We start from the raw sequence: 22,288 nt of genomic DNA, 5'->3' as shown, positions 1-22,288 counted from the left end.
TTGATATGAAAATGCCTATTTATTTAACTTGTATTCTTTGTTTTAATCATCTTTTATTTCTTTTATGTTTACGTTTTATAAATGTAAGATTAACCAAATAAACGTTTATATCCGAATCAGATAGTTTGTTCTTTTAAAGCTTTCCAACAAAAAGACAGTCGATTTGAGGTGGCTTTAACATCGTAAACTATTTATTTGCCCACAGTTAACATAAAACTCTAATGCTATGTGTTAAACATAACACATTCTCAGTCATGTCAACGTACGTGTATTTAGGTCGGTTAAGCTAGGAAATGACCCCATTTGAAGGCAAACGATACCGGCTCGTTTGGACTCAAACGACAGTATTTAGTCTATCTGGAGCGGTCGATGTTCGATTCCCGTGAATATATGACGGGAAGGGGGGCAGGGCATTAGCGAGGCTAGATTGGAGTATTTGCCTCCGAGGTATTAGGCTAAGGGCCGACCTGTCAAAAGCAGTGCCGTCCCTCGTCTGTCTTTTTGCGGCTCTTCGTATCTTCTTAGATCATTAAGTTTTGATATCTCCCTTCCGATCTGTTACTCCCATTTCACCTACCTGTAGTTAAGTACGAAGTAAATGACTAAGATATTGTTTTATAATAAAATAAAATATACAATTATTAATCTAAACATACTATTAAACGAGACGAGGCCAAAAGAAATCAACATTCCGTAATGAAGCTACTTTATATTACACTAAAATCCATCAATCGATATTATGTGCACTCTATCAGTTATAATTCATAATGAAGTTAATTATAAGTTACTAAGTTATATATATATAAAGTATTGCGGGTACTGTATAGCCCCTCAATAGAGCCCATATCTAAGTTTTATAAAAAAAAAAAAATCATGATTGAGCATTTTGAGTACTACATCCAATATTTCCCGCATACATTTCTAAGTTATATCAGTAGCAAATTTACGATTATGTATTGCGGGTGCTGTATATTTACTACCCCTTGTCCATTTGTAACTTATATGAATATTATTTATTTTATTGTATACCAGATCGGCCTGGTATGGGCCTAAATAAAATAAATAGATAAGAGTAATGCTTCTTAATAAAAGAGGAATGTAAAATTAATAACAAAAAATAATGATATTGGTACACTTAAATAAAACAAACAATTGGTCTCTAATAAAGAAAAGAAACAATTTCATTTGAAAAAGGGACGAGAGAAGAAAATAGAAAAAATAAATAAATAAAAAATAATAATGAATAAATAAAATGAGTAATAATAAAAAGTAAAATTGAGGTAGTGTGACTATGAATTAATTTTATATTTATTAAAGTTTATAACAGAATGTACTGCAGCAGTCTGGGCTTCAGTCTTCGGGTTGAGGTTGGGTTTCCCAGGTTGTAGGTCACTGCTCCTTTAACTGTAGGTAACTGGGAATGGAACTTCATGAACCGTTTTTTGATGTAATCCTCTATTGACAACATATTGACCAATGAACAACAAAATGACCAATTCGCGATGCAATTGGCTATTTCTTATGAACCAAGGAGCATTAACTGCGATTCTTAGGACTTTATTTTGAAAAGATTGTCGTTTTTTTCTTTTCGTGAAGGATGCCGTTCCCCAGACATCACAGCCGTATATCAGCAGTGGCTTGAGAATTGTTTTAAATATAAGAACAGTTGTTTCCGGTTTGAGTTTGGAATTTCTGTTTAGGATAGGATATAGCATTGTTAACCTTGCATAAGTTTGAGTTAGTTTGAAGTTGATATGGTGATTCCAGGTAATGCGGCGATCTAGGTGAATTCCCAGGTATTTTACTGTTTCACTGGGAGGATTCCATTTCACATTTTTACCATTAAGGATTAGATCCGGTGTTTCTGGTGGGCGTCGGAGAGTAAAAACTTTTGAGTTATATTTTTCAATGTTCAAGCTAATCATCCTTTTAGTAAAATATTGTTCTAGATCATTAAGGTGACTTTGCAAAGTGTTTCAAGCTATCATATGTCATCATGTTGAGAGAACACAGCTGTATCGTCAGCGAACATAGGTATAGAGGTGTGTGTGGACTGAACGATGTCGTGTAGGTAGAAGCAAAATGGGAGAAAGGACTGAACCTTGTGGAGTACCGGCATGGATTTATCTATGGGACTTATATGAATAGAACAAGAATGATTTAGTATTGTTGGCAGAGTATATTCCTCCCGTGTCCATTTCTAAGTTATGTTATAAAATTTACGTTAGGTATTGCGGGTAATGTATATCCACTCTACATGACCATTTACAAGTTATATCAAGAGAAAAGTTATGAATGAGCATTGCAGGTAATTGCACATCCCCTCTCCTTGTATCCATTTCTAACATTAATAAAAAAAATATTATAAAAAAAAATATTAAAACTGATTTTAATTTATATTAAAATATAACGTATAATTTTAACAATTCTATTATTTTATCATTATGTTATTTTATTTATTTATTTTTCATACAGATAGTTTGATTATGTTCATCTTGTCTATTCTTTTGTTTGCATATATTTTAAGAGAGTTTTCTTATTTATTTATTTTTTTTAATTTTTTTTTTATTTATTTATTTTTTTTAAATTAGTATGTATGAGATCATTCATCACTATTACCTATTGCCCACAACTGTGTGGCAGATTGTAATATCTATCAATAAATAAATCTATCAAATTAAAAAAAAAAAATTTTAATAATTACTTTAAACACTAGGGAGGTATAAATAAATATTGGTATAAAGGTCAAATAAATTAACACTATGCTGTGAGAAAGTGAGGAGAGGGAGAGGTAGAAGAATGTAAAGCGAGAGAGGGTGGTAAAATCGCCCTTAGGACCCGTCCTAACTCCTCATCAGTAGTTTCATATTTAAAGATCATTATTTACTTTGAATGTTTATACAAGAGCTCAAACACCAAACCACTTTGTTGACAAGTTATTAATTATTACAGGTAACTTATTGTTAGTAATTAAAATAATATGTTGATTGTAGTTTAGTTGTTTCTTGATGTAGAAGGATCACAACTTATTACAACGAATAACACTTCACAGTTCTAAAACGCCTCACTCCTCTATTTATCGCAAGTGTTCCTAACTCTCCACAACCATGTACTATCTGTAACTCCATGATTCAATCCACCAATTACAATGTTCAGCAGGATATCTTTTAAAAAGGCCTACCCAGGAGCTGAGAGCTCATTAGGAATTATGTGAAAAACAGATTTGGATTGTAATTTGGTCCGTAAATGTTTAATTAATGGTCGAAAGAAACACCACTTAGATATTAATTCTACTGTCTTGAATAATCCAATCAATTTTGTGATATAGTCACTGTATTGTATTACAATTGTGCACATGCCACTGCTATCTAAGAAAACTGTTAGCTCTATAATAACATCTAATCCTTATTTGTAAGAAACAAACACGAGGTACCTTGCTTAAGGAATAAAATGTACATTATTTTTACAGACAAACACTTACCTAACTATAACCGGTCGTTCTGAACCTGCTACGAAGCCGAAACCCATCTCGGGATGCCGCGTCAAGGTGACGCATCGCGGTTGGGGTGGTTCTTCGCTCCAGTCCAGAACTGGCTCCTCGTAGGTAGTCGTCTTGTTCACATGACTGTAATGCAACAATATTTTTTAATAGAATTAAATTAAAAAAAAAAAAACATAATATAATATAATCAAATAAATAGACGATGGTAAAGCATAGGACTTTTAACTTCTTGGACCAGATTCGAGTCCAGCTGTGTCAGACGATCAACTTAGGAGTTGGTTCTCTTAGAGTTCTCACACCTAGCCTCTTTAAAGTAGGTGCCCGACTTTTTTTTTTAGCTTGAGCAATAAACTTAGCGGTTGAAGGTGTATGGTAATATCACCTGTAGGTCAAGAAAACGTCCTCCCTAACCAAGTGCAGAATTACAAAGTACTGAAGAGACCCTTCATGGGTCGTAAGGGTGGAGGTTTATACTTTTGTTTTACATGAAATTAAAATAATCATAAATGTTATATGATATATAAAATGAATTTCTCGGTAGGAACTTGCTCAGGAATATCTGGACATTTCACATTACCCTTATTAACTGTTATCACTTAAATTGTGTTCTGAAATCCAGAACTTAAGTTAGAATAGAGTTAAGGATCATCAAATAATAACCAGCGTATCTCCAAACTATAATAATGCTCTATTCTGAACCTTTAAAAATTGTTATTTCAGAAGCTATGGAAGATTGGAAAAACTGACCCAATATTCACTGATCTTCCAAAGATATAACACTACAGATATAAAATTAAATAGACTTCCTTGAGCTGGTCGTACCATTCCTAGTGTGCTTATGATAGAGCTGTTGTAAAGACGTCAAGCAGTCGACAGCGCAAGATGCGATAATCGGATTACGTGACGAAGGAAACAAGGAAAGCAGGGTGATAAAACAATACCAGCAACGATTGAGGAAGAGCGAAATTTAATAATATTAATAATAAAAGACAAATAGACCGATGATTGTATCATCGTGGCAAATCTAGTTCACCTTCTATTCACGGATCGATTTATAAAAATATTGATCAATAAGTATACACGGATGATGTCATGCGAATGACGCTTTGAAAAGTTATTGTCAATCAGATAGAACTTTATGAAATTAATTGAAAAAATAATTCAACTCTGAAACATATGTCCCCTAAGAATAAATACATGGTTTGTACATTATGATTTTTGTCTGGCAAGCATTCAATATTTTCCAGAAGGCAAAATGAAATTATATTGAGATCTTGGCTTAACTACTGTTTATAATGCTAATCAATATATGTCTATTTACATTGTTCACAATGATACGGAGATTTGGTTATGCAATAAGTGAAGGAATAGGTGTTGTTCAAAGGAAAGAATGGATGAGAACTGGCGAATGGAGATTAGAAGAGAATTTGAAAAGAAAGGTTGCGCGTATGATGAAGGATTTACTGAAGGAAGCTGTTCTGTAGGAGGGCATATTTAAATAAACTTTATATGTTCATTATAATGTAGTTTATTCTATTTGTAAACAGAATACAAGTAGTATATAAATAAAGTTTTTGACTAAACATTTTTGTTTTGAATATTTTTTTTTTCAAAAAATATTCTCTACATATTCAAAAACTTTTATATGGATTTGCTTACTAAAATATTTCCCTTGGGGAACCATTTTCAACTGAGATTATATAAAAGGATGAAAATTTTTTATTATTTCATAAAAAATAAATAATAAATTAATGTGATTGGTTTATGGTCACCCTAAAAACCTTTTACAGAACATTAACTTGATATTTCAACATAACATCCCCAAATTAGATGAGTGATAATTTCTTCAAAATGGTCTTTTCAATCCTCTCTCACTAAAAACCTCTAACCTTTCCATTATGTTTGTAAGTATGATAAAAAAAAACAAAAAAAAAAAACATAAATTTTAAATAAAATAATATTTTCCCTTTATATTAATTGAACTAAATGTTTGTTTAAAATTACAAATTTAACTGTAACCACTAAAACTATAGATATTTTTTAAAATATAAGAATGATTTATTTCAAATATTAGGATAATATGTGGTTAAGTAGATAAGATATTTTTTTAAATAAATTTTATTTTCATTAATATTGTTTGTTTGTTTCGTTGTTTAGTGGCGCCAAACTTCATTGGTCATCAATGCCATTTATATTTTATTTAATTTTGCTAATATTCGTTAAATTTTATTTATTTTTAATTTTTTAATTTTATTTTATTATTTTTTTTTCTTCCGATCGTTATATTTTTGTCAGTAAATTTTGTGATTTTAAAAACTGGAACACCAATTCTATTGCCTTATCATCGTCTCCAATGGTTTTTGAGATATCTTGGCTTAGTCCCAAGCTATTGAGGTGTGGTGTAAAATATGGGCATCGTTGGAAAACATGGCTTATTGTTAAATTGTTATTGCAATACTGGCAGTTCGGAGGTGTTTCTTTTGATATAAGATAGGAGTGGGTGAGCCTCGTGTGACCTATTCTCAGCCTAGTCAGTACAACTTCCTCTCTACGGCATTTGCGACTGGAGGTACCCCAGGGCTTGACATCCTTTTTAATAATTTTTAATTTGGGCTTTCGTTCCACATAGATTGCCATTGATCTTTGACTTCCTTTACAAGAGGCCTGCATATCTCTGACGGAGTTAAAATTGCTTTACCCCGTCCCGGAAGCGCGAGTGCTTCTCTTGCAGCGTGATCGGCCAGTTCATTCCCTGCGATTCCTACATGGGTTGGAACCCATAGAAATGCGCTTTTAAGTGAAAATGGATGCAGGAAATTATCGGATGTTCTGGATACATAGAATCTAAAGCTTTTATCGAACTTAGTGAATCTGTAATTATGGTAATGTTGGTGTGGTTCAAGGATAAACAGAAGTGAAGTGCTGCTGCTATTGCATTTAGTTCGGCAGTGAATATGTTGCATAGTTTGTGTTTGTGCATATTAATTTTCATTAATATTTATTCATTCATTATTTGACATTATTTTCATTTCATTTAAAAATTTTCTTCTTGTAATGATTTATGTGACCAGCATTACACTGAAAGATAATTTCTTCGACAAAAGAAGTTTCGAAATCGTTTATACAAGTATTATGAAACATTAAAGATATATAAACCTTAAATTCATCTAATGCGTTGAAAGTGTATATGATTAATATTAAAAATTTTTTAAATTTATTTCTTTATTCTATACCTGTACCTACAAGCCGGATTATAAAATATAAAATTGCTTGAAAGATATACTACTTTTTTTTCAAATTAAGAAATAATATTCAACAGTTCAAAGTTTTAGTAATTTTTTTTTATGGTTCAATAAACGTGCCAAGGTTTTTATAAAATTTAAATTTGACTTTTTTTTTTTAATTGGGTGTGAAAAATAGTTAATAAAACTCCTGAAGTTCAAAATATTTTACAGTCCTTCTTTTTTTTTTCAGTTTACTTTTTTATCCTCCTCCCATTATGAAGAAGTTTGAAAATATAACTAGAAGGAAACGTTGAACTTCTAACAGATACTTTGATATCAATTACTCGCCGAACTGAAGTGCCTCTATCCATCCTTCCGATGCCAGTATTTCCTAGCTTCCTTTCTATTCCATGGTGCGGTCACAACAAAACAAAAATAGTTAATAACTATTTATTTACTGACGTTTCGCGGTTCCTCCCTCCCCTCCCCCACTTTGTTTACTTCAGATATTCTACCAGTTTTGTACTGACCTGAACAGAAACAGATGGGTGGTCCATATTAGTTTATTAATTTATTATTATTATTAATTTTCTTGTATTTATTATCTCTCGACATTTATGTAATCTTAACTTACTTTTTTATTTTCCGTTTTTTTAGTATGTTAAATTTTGTTTTCTCATGTCTACTTTTCTAATTTACCTATTATTACGTCTACTGTTCATTTTAACCTAATAGTTCCCTATGTACCCGATCTAGTCCGAACCTTCTAGTGCAAGAGCCGGGAAGAAAGAAAGGCAGATATTTCACCCCAATTTTTGATTACTTTAATGAAAACTATGTATAATTACTAGTCAGAACTGACGAGTCTGCCAAATATAGGTAGGGGCGGCTGTTTCAAACCGTTAAAAAAACATTAATTTTTCATTCCGAGCTTTATATCTTAAAAACTACCAACAACACTAGAAAATCTAAAAGAACATTATTTAAAGAAGAGTAAATTTACTGAAATAATAGAGCTATTTACGTCAAATAGTTCTCGAGATATAGCCTTTTAAAAACCAACATTTCATAAAAATATACTGAAATATCAGTAGTTAGTGAATCTATTTTGAGAAATCTATATCTCAATAACCATTCGAAGTACAGATGTCAATTAGCACTCAAATTAAAGCTTGTTTAATGGGCTATAAAGTAGTTTATGACGTTTAATTTCGTAGAAATAGTGGTTTTCATTATATTTGCTAAAATAAATTTATTTATAATTGTTCGGACAATAAGTTTGATTTATGGAAAACTTTATTTCAGAAACCATTGGACGTACAGATGTCTGCCAGCACTCTAATTAAAGTTAAATGTGCTATAAAGTAGTTAATGATGTTCATATTTGTAAAAGTAGTAGTTTTTATGATATTTGACAAAATAAACTCACAAAATGATAATTTCCAGTTGTTCGTATAAAATGTTGGATTTTTGAAAAAAAAAATGTATCTCTAAATCAAATTATATGCACATATGTCATAAACTACTTTATAGCTGATTAAACTAGTTTTAATTTGAGTGCTAATAGACATCTTTACGTCAAATGGTTTTTGAGATATACACTTTTCAAAATAAATTCCATAACTACTGATCTTTCAGTACGTCCCTTAACATTTTTATGAAATGTTACTTTTCAAAAAGCTATATCTCGAGAACTATTGGACGTAAATAGCTCTATTATGGCTCATATTTCAGCAAATTTACTCTTCTTTAAATAATGTTCTTTTAGATTTTCTAGTGTTGTTGGTAGTTTTTAAGATATAAAGCTCGGAATGAAAAATTAATGTTTTTTTAACGGTTTGAAACAGCCACCATTTTAAATTCCCCTACTTATACTTGACAGACTCATCAGTTTTGACTAGTAATTATGGAATAGTTTTCATTAAAGTAATCAAAAATTGGGGTGAGATAACTGCCTTTTTTCTCCTCTTGGGCTCTAGTACTATTCCACTATAAACTTCTTAAACACTCAAACCACCAAGTTTCTAACCTTGCATCCTCTTACAATCCTCCGAGGTGCCTGAAAAGAAAATGGCCACGAGACCTGCTAATGTAAAATGCCATTAGAGTGATACCAATTGGTAATTTCTCTACACTTCATTTTAACTAAGATCAAATTTATGAATGTATTATATAATATACATTTGTAAATTTCAATAAAGATATTAAATTTAAAAAAAACAACTAATATTATACCTATTTTTTTTTTCTATTCTTATCATTGTCAATTTCTAATTATACTATTTTATTTACTCTTTTCTTTCATTTGTATATTATTTTGTTTTCACTTATATTTATATAATTTCAACTCTACCTAAATTTACCTTTTGTATTTTATTCTATTATGTCAAAATATTTTTAGTTTTGTTTTGTATATTTTAGCCCTGATGAAGCTCTATAAAATGGGACGAAACGTCGGAAAATAAATAGTTTTAACTATTGTTTTATTGTAACCACACTCCTGACCATCTTCTTCATAATTTGAATTTAATACGGTCAGTTATTTAAATATATAATATTTTTCATTTCATTTCAATTATGCAATAATTAAAAATAAATGTCCACTCTAATTATGATGATTCTTATTATGACATTATGAATGAATGATGATTAAGGATTTTTCCCTGAAGTTGTAAGTGGTTTGTTACAGGAATACTTACAATATCTTGCGGAAGTCATTAAATAGTCTCAACAGTAAGGAGGACTATATCAGTTTATTGCCCGGTTAAAAGACAGAACAAAGAGTTATAAAACAAGAGTATAATATGGGAATAATGCATATTAGATGTGGACTAACAACAGTGAGTGGGTAACAATACATCTGCAGGAAATTAAAAAAAAAAGTGCATGTGCTATAAAACCATAGAACAAATGTTTATGAGTTTGTTATTAAGGTTCAGGCGATCAATTCAGATTTTCTACCATGAACTTCCTAGAAAATTCACACTCAATGAGTTTTGTTGCCATAGAGAATTTATTTGGAGCCCGAATAGGAGGCCATAATTTAATGTGGGTTGGGCCGGAAGCCAAAATGACGTGCCAGCCGTGGAAGTGGAGGCGAGGGGGGTTTTGTTTAGGGGCGATACACTTTGCTCCACTGGCACGGAACGTCATAAAGTAGTTGAAGAAGAGCCAAAAACTGGACCATGTCCGCCAAATCAAGGTACGAATAGAGGGTTAACAAACTCTAGATTGTTAATATTTTATTTTCTTCCACTAAGGCTAATATAGACTCGTTTCAAATGAGGAGTAAGGCAGCCTAGATAAACAATTTTCAAAACCTGACTGGCATATAAAATTCCTCTACTTATGAAATTTCTGGTTTTATGGTTAATTTTACTAAAATTTAAGATTTTCGAACATTGTGCGCATCCCACAACATTCACTTACAACCCTGGAAGGCATACATTTCAATCAATTTTTTATTTTTATGTATCTTTAAAAATTCATATTTTAGGAATTCCCGAGGTGCGAATAATGAATATAAAATATAAAAAACCCATGTACCATATGATTGGGATCGAGAGAGATCAAGTAAGCTCGACTGCCGATTTTTCAGTCTCTGAATTCCTGTCTCTATTTCTCTCTTATTTTTCACTAAGGTTTTTTTTTTAATTATTTATTTATTGCTATTTACAACTGTACATTATAATACATTTAGTAAATCTGATCTAAGTTAAATTGGAGTGTTACAGGCGTGTAGAGAAACTACCCATTGGTAGCATTCTGATGACATTTTACATTAGCTGGTCTCGTGGCCATCTTCTTTTCAGGCACCTCGGAGGATTGTCAGGAATGGAAGAGGATGCAAGATTAGAAACTAAGGTTTTCACTTAATTATCAAATTCTTTTATAGTCCATATTAATACGTTTTTTATTACTATTAACAATGAAAAATGTTTAGTTATTTTAAATATACAATATCAAAGGTACTATAATGCTATAATAAATTTTTTTGAAAATTCGGTAATCCATGATAAACTATTTCAACAAGTGTAAGATCTAGCTGATATAAAATCTTATTTAGATTTACATTGATAATCAAGATCTTATGAGCCATTTTTGGGAAAGTTGAAACAAAAAAAATAATGTAAAAATTGATTATATAAAGTGGCCCTTTCAGTATGACAATTTTTTCGAAAAAGTTCAAAAGTCAGTACAACATCCCCGGGACATACCACCCCTAAACACGAAATTTCAGTTTCAGACAAATTTTCGTTTTGAGCTAGGCTCAAAATTCAGACTCAAAACATTTTACGACACTTGGTTTTTTGCACTCATTGGATTAAAGTTTATTGAAAACGTGAAAAATCGAATCTGAAAAATTGCACAATCGAAATATCCTTCTACATGGCTATTATACTATATACTACTATTATATACACTATATATAGACAAGTAAAGTTAAAAATATGGACAAGTTTGTACTATAACTTTTACCCATACTGGCAAGCGTATGGGAAGTAAAGGTTTTCCAAATCTGTGAAGTTTTTGGAACTCTTGGCGAAATATTTTGGTTTATAACCAACAGTTCTGTTAGTTTCCCTAAGAGTTCTAAAAAGTATCTCTGATAATCAAAGTGCAAAAGTTTATAGTAGAAGAGTTATAGAGTGCCAAAATTTTTGAATTTTATTTATTATTTATTTTATTTTTAATTGGTTTAAATAATTTAAAATTATTGAAAACCCTAAGAGGAGCTAGCAGAACTAAAAGAATTTTAAATTTTTACACCACTCAGTATGGAAAGTTTCGATAAAAATTTTGAAATGGATAATTGTAATATAAGGATGCCAGTTTGATAAAAGTCAAAAGTGGTTCTTGGAACAAACCTATTAAATATAAATTGATAAATATACGCCACTGATTGGAAGTAATAACAATTTAACTTAATTTCAGTAAAATCTGCTCAAATAAATCTACTTCATTTCTTCGAAAAATATTCAAATAATTTTAAAAAATGCTTTGACATATTTTTAAATTAAATTATTTTCTGACTGAACAATGAAATATAAAAACAATAAAAATAAAGAACTGGCTGTTTCAGACAACTTTTATTCTTTACCGCACAGACACCGACACACACTCGTATATTTCCCCGCTCACTTACAAATGCGGGCCTCGTAACGTAAAGTTTCCAAAATAACATACAAGTTGCTAAAGTTAATTATACATAAACTAAAAACTTGGTTCAAGTTGAAGGAGCCTGTTTCGGAGAACTTCTTTTCTCCCAACAACTTTCGGGAAAAGTTTTCATAGACGTTCAATAGTTTGAAAATACAAAGTAAAGAGACATATAGTAAAAAATAAATTAATATTTTTTTCTAAAAATATTAAATGTTCATTTAAGAAAAAACAAAACAAAGTTTATCTGCTTTTTATAGACTTATACATTCAACGAATGATTTTATAAGTCAATCAAAACATAATATTCGCGAAAATAGCGTAATACTAGTAGAGTATTGAACCTGAAACCTTCAGAAATTTAATTATCCAATTCAATTACTAATAAAAGTTTAATTAAAATGTAAAGATTTGAAAAACGATAAAAAGAAAGACTTCCAAGTGCAGAGGTGTATAGGCATCCTGCTAACCATCCATACAGGGTGGGTAGGCAAGTAATTTAAGTATAGATAATTACTTTAGTTTAAGAATAAATTTTATTGCTTATTTATTCTAACACTTCCATTTATATATTATACGAAATGGCTTGATTGAACAGACAAACATGGAACTAAATTTGTTTCTTGATGTCTAAAACGTTAAATACGATTGGAAATTTTCGATTCTGACAAAATTTTTTTTAATTCCTTCATAAAAACAAAGACCTTTATAAGTTATGAACTATTCTTAAGAATTAAAAAAAAATACTTTCTTCAGAAAAGTTCACAACTAACTACGCATAGAAGGAAAAAAAAATCTCCACATTTTCTTTTTCAAAATTCACTTTTTATGGAAATTACAGTTTTTCTGCATATATTTATTGTGTTAATTATTGTCGATCTTTCAAGTTTAATAATTTGTAACAAAGCGGAAGTAAGTGGGTGCAATTCACTAAAATGTTACGAGACTGTGTCAACAATATTTCCTTCATTATCCATAATTTAGGCCAAATGAACGATGCATTTAAGTAATGCCGATGAAAAAAAGTTTATGCATTCGAAAGCAGGAATAGAGGACAGAATCTGATTTAATTAATTCTAGATCCATTTTAGCCTAATCCCTAAATTTCGATAAGATCGGAAAAGCCATTTGAGAAATATAGGTGTGCTGAGCAAAATACTTGAGCGAAAGTAGTGGAGGGAATCAGATAAAAAATTGTATAAAATTTGATTAACGAATTGATCGATTATGTCAGAACTCAAATTTGGCTGACAGTCAGATACGATAGTGATCAGTTTCAACCTTAACGAAAACCTTTAGGTGTAACTTGCTCAAAAAAAGAACTTTTAACCAATTTGCTAAGTAAATTCTTTTCGAGCAATTACAACGAACTTTTTTGTCGTTACGAATAAATATTTCGATCATTGCGATATAATGAAATGTTGAAATAATTATTATGGAAAGTTAATAAAGAGAACTCTTACTTTATGTAATATGTTTTCCCTCCGTTATCTACGGCTTCTTCCCAACCGTACGGAAGTCCCCTTCCGACTTCCTTGTTCCATGCTTCCACTGGTGGAATCCAAGAACAGCTTCCTCCACTAAAAATAGAAAATAAAAGATTAATATTTCTAGAAAACAAATATATATTAAACACTAAATTAAGTTAAACTAAGATAACCAAATATTTATACATATTTCAAATTAAAATAAAATGAATATTAATAATAAAACATTCGAAAATACATATATCAACGAATATATGTTTATACGATTAGTATTGATATCCTATTTTCTGCTCTTCGGAACGATGGATGTTGACATATGAAATATCAAAAGATCAAAAGAAATGGCATTTCAAGAAGAAGTGACGAAACTAAATTTCGGTCCTTAATATTTTACACGTAGGTGAAAAATAATACAACAGTTACATCAATGATTTAAGGAGAACAAAACCTGAGACAATTTCAAAAAGAAATTGTATAAAAAAAAGTTTTACATGAAGTGACGGTTCAAAAAATAGTTTATGAAAGTAAAAAAAACTATAATGAAAAATAAACTACAATAATAAAAAAATAAAATGCCTGAAGGACGGGCACTTTGAAACAATGTATCCAAAAGCATATATTATTAACGTGGAATTTATAAAAAATGTTTGAGGTATAAAGGTAACTCACTAGACGAAAAAAAAAACAAAAAAAAAACAGAAAATAAAATATATATTGTGTCTTCAAAAAAGAAAAATATGCACAAATACTCTAATATTTCAGAAACCGTAAAATTACTTAGTGAATATTAATAAAACAGTATTTAATATTTTTTTATATAGTTTACTTTATCTAATATTCATTTGTATTATAGACTAAAATACAATGTGAATCAAATAAAGAAAGAATGAATTTTCAGAGTCCAATATTTGTCCTCTTATGTAGCTTTTTATTGTTAACTAGTAAAAATATGTAACTCACTAGGCGAAAAAAAAAAACAAAAAAAAAAAACAGAAAATAAAATATATATTGTGTCTTCAAAAAAGAAAAATATGCACAAATACTCTAATATTTCAGAAACCGTAAAATTACTTAGTGAATATTAATAAAACAGTATTTAATATTTTTTTTATATAGTTTACTTTATCTAATATTCATTTGTATTATAGACTAAAATACAATGTGAATCAAATAAAGAAAGAATGAATTTTCAGAGTCCAATATTTGTCTCTTATGTGGCTTTTTCTTGTTAACTAGTAAAAATATGAGAAATAGTTAATTATAAAAATAAACTATTTTTATTTATAAACGATTCATCTTTTTAATAAAAATTATTTTGCTTTTACTTTCTGACTGGAAACCATAAAAAATAACCAATAAATGAATTTCGTTTTGATAATAATATAAGGAATCTATAAGGTAAAATACGTAAAGCTTTTTTAAGTGATATTAGTATTACGTATAATTTAAAAATAAAACCCATAAAACTATAAGTTTGAATACAATTTTTAAATAAAACATGTGATATTAATAAACAAAAATCTCAACGAATTCATTATTTCCAAATTTTAAGGAAGACGTAATAAGGAAGGGCCCTATTATATAATAAATTACTAACTAATACTATTAGTCTTGTAGTACTTACTAGGTACAATTTCGCTAAGTTGTACTTTTATGCTTTTTAACTCATATAATTACATTTATACTGGTCCCTGATATGAAAATATTATTAGTGTTCGTAGTTTGTAGTTTGTACATAGTATTTATTAAATAATAATTTTAGCTTTCATATAGAAACAGGGCCTCGTATCTATAATTCAAACCTTCAAAATGTTCTACAAAAAATAAAACAATCAAATATCACCTTCCCTAGATATATGAATATCGATCTTTAAATTAAAGTTAAATTGCATGATAAAAACAAATAAATTATATAACAATAGACGAGTAAAAGTGGTACAAATTAATCTATCACGTGATATTTTCATAACAAAATTATTAATTAAATATTGAGGGCATTAAATTGAAATTCTTTTAAATGGTGGGTGTATAGTAGCATTAAATGAATTATGGAAGTAACTGTGCAAGTTCTGGCAGTAAAAGCAATTGTTTCTTACTAAAAACTTCGAAGGACTTTTACTAAATATTTAGGAAGGGTTGTAAAAGAATAATTTAGAAGATGCTTTGGATGGAGTAGGGCTGCCTTGCCAATTTTCTTCATCCCTTCTATTTGCGTATTACCTCTCAATCCAATCTCACCTTCCGGGCAAAATGATCAGACTTAATCACAATTTGGGTCCTTAATCCATCTTTTTTTCAATCAGCCTAAGTGCACTGCATTCGCACCAAACAGCAAACCCAACCCACCTAGGGGATTTCGTCTCCATTCCTCAACCGTTTGCATTAGGCGAGGTGCATTTTATGCAAATCGGAAAATGGAATATTGCGAAATCCTGAATTAAAGCCTAGTTTCCTATAGTTTTATTATATTATTAATAATGAAATATATTAAGTCAAAACACGAAGATAAAAAAATACGAAATTACTGAGAATATTTTAACACTCCAGCAATATCATCCATTACATATATAAATATATACATCCAAGATAAAAAGGCAATGGCAGGTAATAAAGATAAATAATGGAGAAAGGACCGTCGATAGAGCTATAATTACCAGGACTTGAAGATAAATAGAAACCCTAATGGAGAAGGAATAGACAAAGGATTGCTGGAGAAGGCAATCGAGTACCTATCGATTTATATCCTAATTGACAATAAAAGAGGTTTTGCCAGACAATGGAAAGTTCCCTCTCTCCCCCCCTCTCTACTACATTTCAATCTCCTACTATCAAAGGACATTAGCAACTGATAGGCTTCCCTTTCTATAATGGCGAGAAAGGCCCATCACTATCACCTTAATCTCTATTCAGATATTTTAAGATAAGGCAGTTTGTTTACTTTTTCTAAATAAAAGCTAAAAATAAAGAGTTTCTAAAAAAATATATGTACTTGAAGAGAATTACTACAATCTTTTACTAATTGAATGCAAAATATCACCACACTATGTAGGTTTTTGTTTTGATTACATCCCCAGCTAGTTTTATATTTCTTAAGCATATACAGGTCAAAATATAGTTTCTAACAATGTCAACCAAGTTGCATAGAGGGTAAATCACTGAGTCCGTGATTTACTGATCCGGTCAGGTGTTTTTTATAGAAGATTGTGTCCTATCATCAGACGGAAACAAGCAACTCCTTTAGCTCTGGAAGGATTGCCAGGGATCCATTCATCCGTTCATCCCGTCAGACAAAGTGCATAGAATTTATTTTCATCTTCTATAAGCTAGTGGTCAAACGGGCTGATGTCTCCACACAACATTGGTTACTTGTTAGCTAGTTCATTGCTGTGTATACTAACATGACCTGGTACCCACAGCAGAGCTATAATCCAACCTAGTTTCTCCAGAATAGCTGCCATTTTCCTATACTTTTCATCAATGGGTGGCTCTGCCTGGGTGCTCTGTTGCAGATAATTTATGAATGTCAGCTTGGGAATCACTGATAATTGCGGTTTTATCTGATTCAATTTCAGCTCCGTGGATAGTTGAGTCATTTTAGTGTGAGTTTTTAATAATTTATATTATATTTATAGAATTTTTTTAAAATTATTTTTTAAAAAAAAATAAACAGAGTTTAGTTAGTATGTTTGAGTATTAATTTATACACATATATCTTTTATACATTGAATCTACATCCCTGCAGGTCCTTGCCCTCCAAGATTATCCTCGTTCGCTTCTGTTCCCCTCATGTTTCCTTCATCTCCTCAACCCTAACCGGAGCAGGACTGTCAGTGTTCGAAAGGGGTTTGGAACGTGGAGGACGTTGTGTTCGTCTTCCTTTCCGGCAACTGATAAAGTAGCCTTCTTGGTAACGTCCACATAGCCAAGGGATATGTAGTAGATATCAAGGGTTAAAGAAACTGCGATGAAAAATGATATATTTTACTGCATATTACTGAGATAATGATATACCGAGGGTAATGAAGTGGCAACAAGCTCTTTTATAGCAAGCTTAACTGGGACGCATAAACTTTGGAGACAAAACTTACTTCATAAAATTTCAGTATTTTTAGCAAGAGATATTTTTAGTTGCGTGATTGACGGTATTAGGTTCTAGTTGAATATAAATGTATACAGATATAAGAACATTGTCATGAAGGATAATTCACTCTATTTTAAAAACGCAACATTCCTCTCTCCTAAGACTTTTTTTAAGTATAACAACTAAGAATGAAATTTAAATTTGGTTAGAATAAATTGGTTCAAAATTATCAATTATCAATCATAAAAAATAAACAAATAAGAACAGCATTCAAGATTTTTGATTTGTTGCTGATTTTTGAAGAATCTAAGCTGATATGCATAAGCCGACAAGTCTAAACTTATAACATAAAAGTTGATAATAACCAAAGAGATAGTTTTTGTTGGTAAGTTTTTTGATAAACGGGATCAACTTCTTGGTTGAAAAGCGGCGTGAACCCCTCCATGGTACCCTTACTCACCTGACTTTTTAAAATGACAATTATAGTGAGTAGGTTGGTCGATGTACGACATGTCTCAATCTCAAAGGGTAGGTCATAACAAAAAAAAGGTTATCCTTCCCCGCTAGACCCGCCCCACTAACATCCACAGGAAGCGACGGCACTATATCACTTTTGAAAAACTTGCTTAAAACGGGAAGAGACTTTAAGATAGTTTATTCCAGCAATATTTAAAAAGCCCCTGAAATTGAAAAACGTCGTGGTTGAAGAAAATAGCAAGGATGGAAGAGTCTCAAAAAAAAAAAAATAAATAATAAGTTTGAATCTTTTCCACATATTTTAAAAACGTAGTATCCGTCTCTCTTAGGACTCCTTTTGAGCTTAAATGCAGAGATGAATCATACAAACTTCCAAGTAGATCATAATAAATTGGTCCAAAATTCACAATTTTTTTCTCAGATTATAAAAAAATAATAAAACGAGAGAAATATTCAAGATTTTTGATTTTATAAAAGTACGAGTTGATTGATCAATAAAAATTGATAAAAAAAATTACGATTTCGAATAAAAATGAATTATGAATATTAAGCGTGAATATTGGAGGTTTTAAATTTATTAAAGCATGGCCTTGCGGTAGTTATATAATTCCTCATAAATTATTAATGTTTTTGGAATAACGGAGTATGTTCCGCAGTTTACCATACTCCGTTTCTTGAATATAATAGCCCAAAATAATATGTTTTATTCAAGTGAAAGATGTTATTCAGAATCTAACGTAACGGAGCGTCATCATTGCGCCTAAAATTTTATAAAAATTTATTCGCGGCAACTTTGCAAGGAAGGCGATGCCCAACTTTTGTCTGATCAAGAAGGGAACAAGGGCCCTTACTAAAATTATACAGAGGTTCTTATCGATCCTCTGCTTCCAGTCAACAAAACACTTTAAAGCGGGGCCTCCAGCTCCAGGTTCAAGGGGGGAGGGGGGAGTGGGTCTAGAGTGACTGGAATACGCCCCCTCTAAATGAGTTTAGAATATTTACTTAATTTTCTAAAAACGTAATATTCGTTGGAGTTCTTTTCGAGGGTAAATATAGAACAAAAATCCTTCTCAATTCACAAAAAGAAAATTCAATTCAAACTTAATCCGGTATTAGAATATAAACTTATTAACTTTAAAATCCGTTTTTAAAAGAAAGTCCTAAAAATATCACTTCGTAATTTAAAAATACTAATTCCATTATTCGAACAACTTTTAAAATTAATAATAGAAACCTTTGATTCCAAGAACTGAAATTTTCAACATTAAAATACATTTAGGTACTTAAATGGTGTAAAATAAATCTGATTTTAAAAGTTATTTGGAACAGCAATCAATATTTATGACTTAAGGGCGAAAATAATATTTTATAAAATAAATCACAGGAAGCAGAAATTATTTGGAATGATGAACTAACATTGCCTGATAGGTGCAACATTTTGTTTAAAGTCCAAAATAATTTTTATTTAGATACAATCTAATTTTTGTCAAAAAATGTTCAACTAAAGACTCATTGAAACATGAATTTATAACATGCCAGAATTATGTTTGCGAATACATCAGATAAAATTTACAATTAGGGGAGATGTGGGTAACTAAAAAAGGCTCTCTCTTGATATTAGAAAAAAAAATATTTTGGTCTATTTTACTAGAAGTTTTATACATTTAAACTAATTTAATACGATCAACAATCCTTCGACAACTGATCAACAATCTCTTATTCTGCAAAAATAAAACAAATCGCTTGATATTTAATAACCATTAAATAGATACATAGCAAAGCCGAAATACGATGGTATATAAAAAAAAAATCCTAATGGTAGGGTGCATTGGTGTTTAAAAGTTTTCGATCTGGTGTCACCACACAATTTCCTGTTAACAAAACACAAATTCCTGATTAGGTCTTTGCTATCGATGTATAGATATTAAAAAAGACCGTATTAGAAACTCACTCATTTCGAATAGTCGTTTTATTGCAGTAACAGCTAATAAAGGTCTGTCTCATATTTCCAACCTCACAACCCTGGAACTCTGGAAAACTTAGCCAATTCTAAAGAACGTGCATGATAGAAACATTAGTTCGGTTTATAACACTGAGGCATTCACAACGAATACGTCTATAACCTCATAGAGTTTTCTAGCTCATTAGTTTACACATGGTTAGCAACCAATTTGGATTCGTGAGTGTCTCTATCTGTTTCCTCACAAACCTAGTCCATTTCGTCTATCCTTGGGGAGTAGGTTGAAACCTAATTATAAAAATTAACTTGATTACGGGTAATGACCAATATTTCAAAGCCAGAACTCATTAAGCCATCACAGTGCAAATAATGAGTTGACGTGGGCTCTGTTGCCTTCTCATTGTTCCTGGACTGCCTCAGACCACAGAGGTCATAGTACAGTGGAGATCGTATAACTATAAACCGAAGATGAAATTGATGCACTTCACTTGATGACCTGCGTCCGGCAACAGTCAGAGATCCCAAGTTAGAGTCTCAGTAAAAGAAAATATTTTTTATCCAAGTCAAAGTGCAACAATAGAATACAATTTCATGTATAACATTTGAATAGTAATAGAAAATATTAATTTCTATAATTCAATTTGTGTATATTTATTATTTACTGAGTTTTAAGTAATGTTTATTTTTTTATTAGTTCATTTTTTTTTGGTTTGTAAATAGTGAGTTTTAAGATGTATCTAATTACATGTACAGCCGGTATGTTGTCCTGTCTTGCTCTTTGCTCATTTATTCTCATTTTATATCATTATTATTATTTATTTTATTTTTTTTTTCCTTTTCCCCGTATTGTTTTTGTTTTATATACATCTCCTGTACTTTTTTTAGCTTTATATTTCACGTATTTTTACTCTTGCCATTGTTACTTGTTTTTATTCTTATCATTGTATCATTTTGTATTTTTTTAGCCCTGATGAAGCCCTGCAAAGTGGGGCGAAACGTCGGAAAATAAATAGTTGTAAACTATTTTTGTTTCACTTTTGACCGCAACCCTGACCATCTTCTTATATATTTTATATCTTTAATTCATCAAGTTATATTATTATTATTTTTTTTTATTGTTGATGGAAATATGCGTTTTATTTATGCTGATATTTAGATTCTTTTCAAAAAAAACAATTTAGCCTTTAAATGTTATAATATTTATAAGTAATTATATTTATTTGATACAGGCTGGTAGTTTGGTAAGTTCATTTCAAACCCCCTACATATATAATGTTATATAATTTATCAAATCACTAATATATAATTAGACCGTGTATAATGCCGGTGGCCAATCTACTATCCGACAGCTCCTCACCCCTGCTACAACGATTTCTACTCGGAGCCAGTTATTAGATTTTGGTCCAAGACAGAGATGTGCCTCCGATGGTAGTTCTGGGAGTCGTCGGTTGATGACTAATGGAGTTTAATAAGCCCTCGTTGACCCATGACTCCCTGCAGAACTAATAAAGAGCGTAATGGAAGGAACCTTGGGCAGGGACAATGATGTAGACTGCGGGGACATCACTACCATTATCTCCACCTCCATATTACCTCCTATATCCCTATTAGCAATGATTTTGCACAATCAAGCATTGCCTATTAAATGAAACTGGCCTTCAAGCTGTTTATTTGTGAGCAATTAACCGACAGTAATAATAAAACCTGTAATTACTTATTTATGAGTTTAAAAAAGTAATTGAAAAAGGGACATAAATTTAGTGGTTATTTTTTTGTTATTTGCTTATTTAATTGCTGTTGTTTTGAAATAATTTATTCTACTAATCACATTAATTAATATTTTTAAGGGTAGAAAAATAATTAATATTTTTTTCAACAATATTTTCATAATTTTATTATGATTTTTTTTTACAAAAATTACTTTGTAATTTGAATCACCATGTTGTCACCGAAACTCAAACATGCGGGTGTGCATGCCTAAGCACGCTCTATTTCCACACAATCTAAAAAGTGAGAATTTAAAAAACTTTTTTTAAATTTATGTATTAGTTCTTTTTAAATTTATTTCATTGTTCTTTTGCTGTTTTTTTTTTTTTTTTTTTGTAAAATGTTCCACTACTGTGATTGTTTAGTTTTGTTGTTATGATGATTATTGTAAATTTGCTCAATTGATCGAAAGGTTGTTGCGGTTCATTGGAGAGGAGAGTAGGAAGGAGTTAAATAGGGGAATAATGAATTGATGTAACTGTTGTTATTTGACTTTGTGCGAAAAGGAGGAAAACTAATATAGGAAGGAAATAGGAAAAGGGGGAAAAAAAGAAAAATCATTTTTGTTTAAAAAAAAAGTACTCAAGTGTCTTGATGATAATTGTTAGAAAAACTAAAAATGTTAATACT

At 30.5% G+C, this 22,288-nt stretch overlaps 1 protein-coding gene across 2 annotated transcripts in view; it reads right to left on the bottom strand.

Moving 5' to 3' along the window:
* The window catches only part of LOC106678690 (uncharacterized), a 350,298-nt gene that overhangs the window by 37,524 nt on the left and 290,486 nt on the right, over window positions 1-22,288 (bottom strand). For both annotated transcript variants that reach the window (XM_067052345.1, XM_014417394.2), the window contains exons 2-3: window positions 13,350-13,466; window positions 3,482-3,625 (exon numbers count right to left, since the gene is read on the bottom strand). In XM_067052345.1, coding sequence (XP_066908446.1) covers window positions 3,482-3,625; window positions 13,350-13,466 — 261 coding nt within the window. The remainder of the gene's footprint in view (window positions 1-3,481; window positions 3,626-13,349; window positions 13,467-22,288) is intronic.

The sequence above is a fragment of the Halyomorpha halys genome, unplaced genomic scaffold, assembly GCF_000696795.3.
Source record: "Halyomorpha halys isolate HHAL.00 unplaced genomic scaffold, Hhal_1.1 Scaffold155.1, whole genome shotgun sequence".
NCBI classification, from domain to species: Eukaryota; Metazoa; Arthropoda; class Insecta; order Hemiptera; family Pentatomidae; genus Halyomorpha; species Halyomorpha halys.
The sequence above is the reverse complement of the archived record's forward strand: the minus strand, read 5'-3'. Positions and strand labels throughout refer to the sequence as shown.